The 10,896-nt window shown below is 35.8% G+C and overlaps 2 protein-coding genes across 2 annotated transcripts; both read right to left on the reverse strand.

Annotated features, from left to right (window-relative positions):
* Positions 1-1,283: 1,283 nt before the first annotated feature.
* Positions 1,284-4,322, reverse strand: LOC145764885 (uncharacterized). Its single transcript, XM_082576583.1, has 4 exons — positions 4,241-4,322; positions 3,453-3,588; positions 2,807-2,946; positions 1,284-2,052 (listed from the first exon to the last, which is right to left on the reverse strand). The coding sequence occupies exons 1-4, from the start codon at positions 4,320-4,322 to the stop codon at positions 1,919-1,921; spliced, it is 492 nt and encodes a 163-aa protein (XP_082432709.1). The 3' UTR covers positions 1,284-1,918.
* Positions 4,323-4,713: 391 nt separating this feature from the next.
* LOC145764896 (neuropilin-2-like) lies at positions 4,714-8,023 on the reverse strand. The gene is made up of 7 exons (XM_082576594.1): positions 7,966-8,023; positions 7,460-7,653; positions 6,502-6,646; positions 6,131-6,327; positions 5,637-5,775; positions 5,418-5,459; positions 4,714-4,814 (listed from the first exon to the last, which is right to left on the reverse strand). Exons 1-7 carry the CDS (start codon positions 8,021-8,023, stop codon positions 4,714-4,716), a joined length of 876 nt encoding a protein of 291 aa, XP_082432720.1.
* Positions 8,024-10,896: the final 2,873 nt, after the last annotated feature.

Here is a 10,896-nt window from a genome sequence, read left to right on the forward strand (position 1 = left end):
ACTTTCAAATCCATTAATCACGTCGCTACGAAGCCTTGTGTATTTCGAACAATCCGTTGACTCGATGCTTCACCATGGCATAGTTTAACCATATAACGGCAGTGAACATGAGCAGTCTTCTTAGTATCAATATCTGCTAGAAATTGCTTAAACTTACGATGATCAAGCTCACATGCACGAATCCAATTTATTGTTGAAGTCACAATTTCTATCACATTTGTTATCTTTAGTGAATTAACAATGTTTTCTTGGTGTAAAGTGCAGTGGTGCCCCATCGGCCATCACAGTGGTGGCATTATCCCCTTCACCTCATCTGTTAACGAGTCCATGAAGACCTTAACTCTTTCCTATAACATGGAAGGACATTCATCTGTTGCAACCTAATACAGCTTTGACGGGTCCAAATATGTCTTTACAAGTCTTAAACGATATTCACGAAACATACAAGTTCCTTTTGTGTACCATGAATGGAAAGCAAAGTGAGAAATTGCGAGTTGAATGTTGTTTAATGTTTATAGCTCGAAACTGCAGCGTTTCGTCTGACTTTCTTCAGGAAAAATCGTCAGATTAAAATAAACCTTCTACTGCAAATATTTCACCACAATTAGGTTTACATTATTCTGACGATAGCTCCTGAAGAAAGCCAAAACGAAAACCTGCATCTTCGAACTATGAGCAACATTCTTGGTTTGTTTTGAATCTTTATCCTCGGACTGACAAAGCCTTGATAAGTTATTTCTGGTAGTTTCCCATATTTGTAGAGGCTTTTTACGCAGGGCCGGTTACTGAGATCTGAAGAGTAAAGTTTCCGATTGTTGAAGTGTTGTTGCCAAGAAATTATTCCATCTAAGCTTATTAGGTGCCGCTGAATGGAGAACAGTCCTTAAAATGCTTTGCTCAAGCGCACATCTCAAGAGTCGAACCAGCGTCGCTTGACCTTGAAACTTCTTCTTTCACGAAGTCATGCGTTAACCAACTGAGCTATTGGGGCGGATAATTTTCAAGTTTTGTACCACCAATAAACTTTTCAAATGTTAGAGTCTGTCGTAACTCTCCTGATAAACACAGCTAGTTGCTCTGTGTAGGCTATCCGTAGTGTGGAGAAGTGTTATTATAAGGCATATTCTTTGCTAGCACCTAAGTAATATGACAACCATGTATTCTCGCCATTTGGCAGTTTTTACAGCACAAATAATTTTTTTTGCAGTATCGATGAAGGTGGCGGTTGAGAATCATTGTTTTCGACATGTTGTTTCGTTATTTTGTGACGCAATGTCATAAAGAACAAACTTTATTTTTTTGTTTATACAATGACAGATCAATAAAAAAAATGTGCAAACACAATACAATAAGCAAAATAGGGAGTGGTTAGCTATAACATGCATGTAGGCCAGGATTACTCAACTAATCTTAACAAAAGTCTAGTTTGACAAGTTGGATGTGTTTAGCGGTCCTGTGAATAAGTTTTTTCATACGCAACCACAAAAGTTAAACTATCAGTACCGGTACCGAATCACTTTGGGTAAAATCTAAAATGTAACTCGACATGGATTTTTGACTTTGAAGTGTTTAGAGGTCTGGGGGGCAAAGCTCCAGCTACTAGGATAATTGCATATAAATTGCTTTCATCCAGTAGAAATCTGTTTGGCCAAGAGGCCCTGAAACGTGGCAATGAGGTTATTTTTCCAAAAGCCCGTGGTCCACCATTAACACCTAGAAGGTCCAGATTCGGACCGTTGTCCGCTAGTTGAGTATCCCTGATATAGGCTATTGTAGGCCTATATGGTTAAGAATCTCATCAAAATAAAGAAATCAAAGAAAAGTTTAATGATCGAAGCCGAAATTGTTCTTGCATGAAAGCACATGTCCCTGTTGAGTTTTAACCTTTTTTTTCTTCTCAAATGTGGTAAATGCTCTATCATGAAACACAATCCGAAGCCCGGCTGCTTTGTTCACTTGACACCGCTTCCATTGCTTCTTTCCATGCAGAGTACATCCTTTGCCATTGAAGGTGGTCGTCTTTCCATTCTTGAAGTCCAGGTCCGGTTTTATCTGCCATATTAGCAAAAATTTGATTAATCATTCCAAAGTGCATTGGACAAGCTAGCAACCAATTTCTGGAGGATGAATTTGGAATGAAAAAAAACATTTGTTTAAAAGAAACAAACTAATCTTTGTTTAGACAAATGTAAAGTCACATATATTTCAAATATCAATGTCTTTCAAAAACAAACGGCAAAAAATATAGTCAAGATTAAGCTACAATTACTAAATTATTTTTGTCAAATTTTAAAGCATCTCAGTTGAAACTACAATTTAATAACTATGATTCCTTCACGCGAATTAATTGGACAGCGTTTTACGCTTGATAATTTTTCTTTAAGTTACAAATATCTTGTTTCTAAAACATTTATAACCTATGCAGCCTAAAAATATACCTTTTTGACTAGTTTTTGCTGTCAAGAAATAGAAGAAATATCTTTTGACCGGTGTCAAACCCAAAACAATGCTTGATATAAAAAACTCGGTTAGGCTACATGTCTCGTAATATAAATAAATTTATTTTCGCACCAGTCAATTCAATCTTGATCAACTAAAAATCTCCTTCGATCTGTTGCCTGTTGGATCACCTTCAAGTAAACTTATTCAAAGAGAAACTTTTTGAAAATAGCATAATAACAAAGTTATAACATAAAGAAATTTTCCATTTGAATAAGCTCAACTGAAGATAATTTAACCAGACCAACGTTCAGTTGTAAGCCTATTATTATTAAAACACATGTAAAAATGAACTAAAACTAAGTACATTGTCCATCTGCGCAGTATGGGATGGTGCATTGGAAATGATCTTGCGTTTCTTTTCGCTGTTTTGGATTCTTACACGTCACATCGATACTGCGACATGTTTCTTCTGGCAATGAAATTTTTTTGCTTGTGCGCATATTTCTAAAATAGTGGTGATAGAAACATTTATAGTAAGTCTAGAGTAGATGTGGAATTAAAATTTTTACATTAATAATGTTTTAAAACTTCTTGTGAACTATTTAAATAGTTTAAGCATTTTTTGTCTTGTGTCATCACACGGCTTTAGCTCAGAGCATCACACAAACCCCTACTCCATCGTTGAACTCGCTCAAGTCTGATGCAGAACATTTAGATTTGATCCCTGGCATTCAACAAGATGTTGAATAATTTGGTCCAAACCACAGTCGCATCCTGTTATTTCCGATATTCACGTCACACTAGACTAAGTTACTATTAGACCACCGTACTAAATTTTGATTTCTAAAAAGGCTTCTTTTCTGTGTGATTCATTAAAAGAATATAAATTGCTGATTAAAAGCATGCAGTTGGCTAGATCAAACTGCGGAATAGAGCCGGACTTAACTGAACAGAACACGCCATGTTTATATGCAGAAGAGAAATGATTACCCTTCAGCAATCATCATTACCTCCAATTGATAAATTCCTGATACCAGTTGATCATGAAATGGATCCTCCAGCGGACGTATTCACACAACCAAATGGAATTTAGGTCACAGTTAGATGGGGCAGCAGGACAAGTCAGGTTTAAATTTGAATAGTTTGCTGAAACGAAAGCATATATGTTTCTTCCAGACAAGCTATTTAAAAAAAAACTCCTTGCATAATTTATAGAGATAAGCAAAATAGAAATAAGTGGACTAAGTGAAATGTTTAATTTTAAAGTGCATGCTTGTTTTTAACTTCAACAGGTTGAGAGAACTTCATTTGGCAAGCTAACTTATGATGCTTCAACTGCATAGTTTAAACTAGTTCAATTAAAATAGTGAATACAGTAGTAATCTGCTGATTGCTAACAGTAAAATTAATTGAGTTGGCGAGTAAACTTACTCCCAACTTTTCTCAAAAAACACCTGTTAACTTTTCCAAATACAGACAATTTCGAGGTTTTTGAAATTAAGTTTCTGCGTGACAGTAGGTAAAAAAGCAAATGATAAACTGATATTTTTATAACTTTATTAATAAGGCGTGCTAACTAGCTGACTGCACGTTAAATTTTTGACCACTGTACCGCGTGCACGGACAAAAAACCAAACTATAATGAAATAATTCGGCTAACAACTGATTTCAAAGATGCACCCATTTGCATGTCCTTGTTCCCTTATTTAATTCTTTATGCACATTAAATTTACGTAAGCAACATGAGCAAAACTTTTAGCAATTTAATACAATTTTAAAACAAGCAGCCTACTTCTACCTTGTTTTACTGTTTCTTCCAATACAATGGATTCATTTATTTTGTTAATTGTTGAATTTCTTATTGAATCTGCAAATTTCATAGTAATGGCAGTTCAGTTGCTGTTGATCAAAATCGCTTGTCTTTTTACATCGTTCACAAAAGGTTACTTTGCATATTGGACTATCCACAGCATACGTACATCTAAGACTTGCATCAGAAGAGAACTTACGGAGAGTTAGGCTAATCTTCAACACGGAATAGTTTCTGCCTTGTAGACTATGCTAAAATAAGAAAGAAAGTCTAGAAATACTTTATCGTGTCCACTGTCCAATATTATTATTATGCCGTCAGGGGTCAAAAAGTAAACCTTGGACTTTTGCCAATGCTACTAGGTGTGAACTGTAGACACATATGTAATATATCATGAAGTTTATATAACAGACTGCGTAGCTTTTTTATTAGATTATTATTATTCAAATCAAACCATTAAACTATAGGCTAGGCCTAATGCACATTCGAATACAAGCTCGTAGCCTAAATGACTTGCCCGTAGTCACCGAGGCTTTAAAAATCTCTGGTGATGTCGTCGTTACTGTGAGATAAAAAGGCAATTTAGCTACATAAGCTAAATAAATCTTACAGAAACTTATCGTGTTAGTTTCTGAAGTCATATAGAGTAGACAATAGATAGCCTACTTTGTACTATGATGGATCAGAGACTGTTCGCAATGTTTTCCAATGTTTGAAATCAATTTAAATATTTCGTTCACTTTAAATCAACTGATCTATCTAAAGAACTTTCGGGGCTTAAAATCAAATTTATTGTATTTTATATCATGAGAATTTGTTTTCACATTTTTGGTGCATAAATTTTATTTTGTCAGATAGGCTACTTCACAAAATTTAAGAAAGTAGAAAAACGTATGTAGCTACCTACTGCTACATGACTAAACAACTTGTTACAATAACAACAACTCTTACAACGTATGTTAAGTAGTTGTATGTTAAAATTGGTTGAGGAAGCCTATTTATGATCCCCAATTCGTTTCCAATTCATAACTTGACCTTTTTTATTGTATAAATCAGTTTACTATTGTAGGCTACAACACGTCAGCACGCTGGGAAATTTACGTTTGTTTCACATGCGAGGAAATAAACAAGCTAGCGCTAAAAAAAGGAAGGCAAAATCACTTACATGGAGTGGTTGAAACCTCCAAATAGTCTTTCAACCTTGTTCCTGTTGTATAAAAGTTTAGCTAACTAAAAAAACTATTATTTAATTTCCCAAATGCAATATAGGCCTAGCTAGGCCATGTAGGCCTACTACAATTATTTTAAGAAGTAAGATGTGTAGCCAAGGAATATTGTGACGTACGATGGCCTGCGTTAGACGGCCGATCAATGCAAGTTTTACCTCGAAACTTGACTTTAAAGCCTTCCAGGCTAAAAGTACTGTCTGTTGTAAATATCAATGTCAGAGAACTCTTAGAGAAGAAGCGAAGATTAGAAAAAACTCCGCTAATGTTTCGAATGCTTTTGTTTTCTTCCAAAACCTGCAACGTAGTTATTCCTTTTAGTAGTAAATGTGAATGTACACACATATAAAAAAGAAAAAAAAACGTGTCAAAACAAAACAACAGTTTTACACAAAGGAGAAGAAGATTCAAGTTAGTGTTTAGGATCTAATGAAGCAAAGTAATGTAACGTTTCTGCATAGCCTTTATAAGATGGCGTAGCTACTTTTATTAGAATGCATAGGCTTTTACATGGTGTAGGAGGGCGTAGACTACTGTAGCTTAATCAAATAAAATTTCTCTAATCCGTCTGCAGCAAACTGGAATTACTTCACTAGTACAGCGCCGATATACGCTAATACGCAGGCCATGTCATGACTTTTCTTCTACAAACCTCAATGTTGTCAAAGACTTTTTCAAGGGATCCTTCCAGAACGATTTCTACTTGATGATAGGCTTCAGCTTTGAACGTATATTTGCAAACTAAGTTTTCAGAGTATTCGGAAGGATAACCCGGAGAAGTAACGGACTGAAAATTGGTTTGATTTCCAATGTATTCTCCTCCGCAACTCGCATAATCTGTCACCTTTACTATAGAAAGACATTGTTTGCAAAATAGATGTTAAGAAATAGCTGGATAAAATCCTCATACAGCTTACATATTTGCTCAAATACTTGTCCTAGTTTTTTCAAAATTAAGTTGTTAAATATTTTGTTCAAGATTTCAGATTATCAAGCAGATAAGACTGGCAAATATAATCTCACCTTGCCGGTAGCGAACCACAAATCCTTGAGAACTCATAGCATCGTCCGATGTAAACCGGAGCTTGACAGTTGAACCAGATGAGGTAAAACTGATGTTGGAGAGCAATCCCGTATATATTTGGGAATCATCGTTTTCATCAATAATCTATTGTCAAATTAAATTTTGACGGAAGTAACAGAAGTAACAGTGCATTCGGCTACATTAGAAATTAATTTTTATGAACAAATATCACAAAAACTTTGTTTAATAAATTGAAATTATTTTTTTAAAGAAACCGGCAGAAAGAAACGATACCTACTCAAACTTGGCTTGTTTGTATTAAAAATATTGCCAAACTATGTTTATTTTACTTTCATACAACATTTTTATTTTACCAAGCAAAAAACATGTAGAGTCTATACTTTATAGTTTACACTACTGTGTGGTCATTCTCAACCCTTCTTGTATGATTTCCAGCAACAAAAGCCTTGATGGATTTTAAGTAGGCTAGTTTACCTTTTCATTACCTAGCCCACTAACGTAGTTAAACACTAAAACAACATAAAGTATGTTTGATTACTTTACACGTGATGTTCCTAACACTGCTTCGTGAATAGGCTATCATTTTTGACGCAAAGATATTAAAAAAAGCGTTTAGCATCAACGTGAAATGGAATTTCAAGTTGTTATTTGGGTCGACTTTAGCTTTGTTTCAAATTCTTGAAGAAGAATTTCGTTTCTTCTCTCACTTCGTTAAATAAAATGAAATTTTGTTATCGCTAAATACTGTAACATATTCATTATTCATATCATATGCTCTTGTTAAAAATATTTTGGTTTATACCAAAATAACAAAAACAGGGCACAATTGTAAATTTTCTGAAAAGTAACCGCACAGTAAAAGCAGTAGGCTACAAGTGTTCAAAGACTTTCAGAACTCAATATTTACTGCATTATGTTCAATCACACTGTGCTTACCTCAATGACGTCCCGTCCATATTCAACAAGTCCATCTAACTGAAGTTGCAACTTCCACTCAGGAGGAGCCTGGAAGGTGTACTCACAATCCATGTTGTTGTCATATCCTTGTGGATATCCGGGACTTGTGATGAATCGGAAGGCGGAGTTTGTTAAATACATTTCTCCACATCCTTCACCGGAAGCTTCAAATCCTTGTGTATAAAGATTAACAGCACTTTAAAGCAACTGACTACCGATGACTGAGAAACCGTAGCCTAGTACCTACTCCTTCTCGTATGGTTAATTTTTGATGGAGCAAGAAATATTTAAGATTTAAATTGTGGCATCGAAAAGTCAACTCCAAAAGTCGAATAAAAGTGGAAGCCTATGTTTTGTCAATAGATGTTGTTCTCCAAGCTTACAGGGTCAGTTGTAATTTTTTGTAAAAAAAACGTTCCTGTTTTTGAAACTTTAAATTATGTTCAAATCGATCTAATTTTATTTATTGCGGCAGCGTAACTTACCTGTAGCGGCACAAATAACTGTAATCATCAACACAAACGTGGACAAAAACAAATGCATTGTCGAGCATATGTGGGATTTGATTTCCAAAGTAACTTACAGCCTAACCAACATTTTTCTACAAAAACATTTTGAGTAATGATCAAGCATCTAACTTAATTGTTCTTCTTCTTCACACTTTAGCATTGGTCGAGCTCAACAATTGCATTTACTTTTCCATTGAATTGCTTTCTTGGATGTACATTATACCTGCTCTAGTTCTTCTCATGGTTTAATTGAAGCTTTTTCTTTCTATTGTGACCTCCACAAGATTTTCAGCTAAATCCTGTTCATTATTAGACTAGAATTTGTCGGTAATAATAATGTTATGGTTTTGTTCATTGTCCCTCTACAACTGCTAAGGTCTTTATAGCGACAGGGCCCATTTTTAACTTTTTATCAGGTTCACGATGTCATCACATTATGGTAGCCACTTGAACAAAAAAAAAATTCAGCCATTGCCACTGAAACCTCGAACCAATCAGAAGCTACGTTTTCCGTGACGTGAAAAGTGCGAAAAGAAGATGATGCAAAGCAAATCAAGTGATGAATTCTCTGTCAGCTGGATGCTTAGGGGTTAGGGTTAGGAAGTATTCATTTCCATGACATGGGTTCGATTTCCACCCTTAATATTACTCTTTTAATTTTTGGAACTACCAGTTTCAGTAGCAATGGCTGAATTTCTTCATGTTAAAGTGGTTTCCTCACATTATTATCAGACTTATTCCTACTGCGTTACGGTATGCGAAAATAACCACACTCGATGTCATTTTTAAAGTCTTCGGTTTGATCCGACCTGGAATCGATCTCACAATCTACCAGCAATAGAGCCGAAGGAGAAACCACTCAGCCACTGAGCTGGTTACATTTTGTCGAATCCATTTAAATGTTCTGATAAAGTCGCAGTCGCTTGCTCTTGAGTGGTGTCGAACCGGCGCTGAGCGCAGAAGGCTACAGATGTTATCAGCACGCAGCTATAGGCTACAACAAAGAAGCTGTATTTAGGTAGTAAGCTTAAAGTCAGATAAACTTAAACGGTACCGGTAGGCCTATTTCTTTCGCTACGTAGCCCATTGATCAAATACAACTTACTGCAGCCTATACTGCAATGAACGCACAGAAAGCTTCCGAGTAGGCTATTACTCACTACTATTTACTTGTTTCACATTTGCTGGTCACTCACAATAAATCAATAAATTTGCCAGTAGCCTACCCTAGCCATGTGAAGGGTGTCGCGTGTAGACCAGGGTCCGGGGTGAATTTAGGGGATCCGAATCTTTTCATTGGGCTCGTAAATTGGTTAAAATATAATAAGTTTTAAATTTTCCTAGTTATTTAATGAACTTATTAGTAAATTTACCCTTTCTTAAGAAAATGCATTGATGTTTTTAGAGGAAAGCCTTTCATTGTTAGTCTATCGAACCCAAACTAACCTGTCAACGCCCATTTTGTGTGCGTAATATAAGATTGGATAGCCTATTTACATCTATGACTAATTGTTTTACAACTTGTTTCAAAACGGTTTGTCAATATCAAAACATAATTTGTAAAACCTAAAAAAGTTTTCGACGGTGTGAATTCTTTTATAGTGAAATACTGCGACTTCATTTTTGAGCCTTTCAAATTGTAGATCTCGTGTAGACGTATGATTTAATACAAACATAGCCTAATTCTAAACTAACAAGATTTTGACATCTTTGAACATAATATGGCTAAATTACTGTCTTTCTGCAGCCTTATAAATATTTGTAAAAGAAAATGAATTTAGCATTTTCTGAAGATGAGAACAGCAACCAAGTGGCTAATAGGGTTGCCAGATTTTTATCCTCAAAATAGTGAACATTTTGAAATCGCGCGACCGCATCCTCAAAGTTCTCAAGGCAGTGGCGTAGCCAGGAATTGTGAAAAGGGGGGGGGGGGTGATGGCCGGCGGGCGAAGCCCGATGGCGTCTTTGCCAAAGTCGACACCCAGCGGCGGGGGGTCTGGGGGGCCTCCCCCAGAAATTTTTGAAAAATGACTTTGAATTTAGTGCATTCTGAGAGCATTTTCAACAAAAATGTGGGTATAAATATTCCTCTAAAATAGTGTTGTACGAACGGTGGCATAGCAAAAGGATAAGATCATGTTTTCTTGGGCATTTTTCGGTAATAGAGCTATGTCTCTATGTTTTCTTGTTGCTAATTCTTGGCTGATATATTTGAATGTTTGGTATTGGTAAAACTCGCTCTTTTAATGCAGTTTCGTTTAAAATTAAGCTTAGGCAAACTTTGTTTTAGAGACATAGAGACTGAAAGCATCATTCTCAATATCGTGACGTCACACGCGTGCCAAAGGGGGGTTGTAACCCCCAAACCCCCCCCCCCCCTTGGCTACGCCACTGTCTCAAACACATGCCAAAGTACGCGCAATTGCACCCTCTAACGCAGTGGTTCTCAACCTTTTTGTCTTGGTGGACCCCTTTTGGTGTCTTCGAAGCGGTCGCGGACCCCTAAAAATTTCAATTTGAAATTTTGGTATATCGCGTTTCCTTATGGAATCATATGTTACATAAGTTTCAAAGCAACACACTTAAAAGAATTTGCTGAATTCGCAACGCACTTGACGATTGATGAGATTGACGAAATTATGTTATGACTTATGAGCTATATGTTGGCACACAGGATCAAACATCGGTAAGCTATATGCTCATTTGATGTTTTTCTATAACTTTTATCAAAAGTTAATAGAATACTTGCGACTGTTACAAAGAATTTCTCCCTTTTTTTATTTGAAATCAATATTAATTCGTTATAATCACAGTCATTGCAAAACCGTGAGTAGTGATAGACTGCTGACTAACGTTTGTATTTCTAAATTAATCATTGATCAACAATCTGTTGTCTTAAAAGAATTT

This window comes from Aplidium turbinatum, chromosome 1, assembly GCF_918807975.1.
Source record: "Aplidium turbinatum chromosome 1, kaAplTurb1.1, whole genome shotgun sequence".
In the NCBI taxonomy this organism is placed as follows: Eukaryota; Metazoa; Chordata; class Ascidiacea; order Aplousobranchia; family Polyclinidae; genus Aplidium; species Aplidium turbinatum.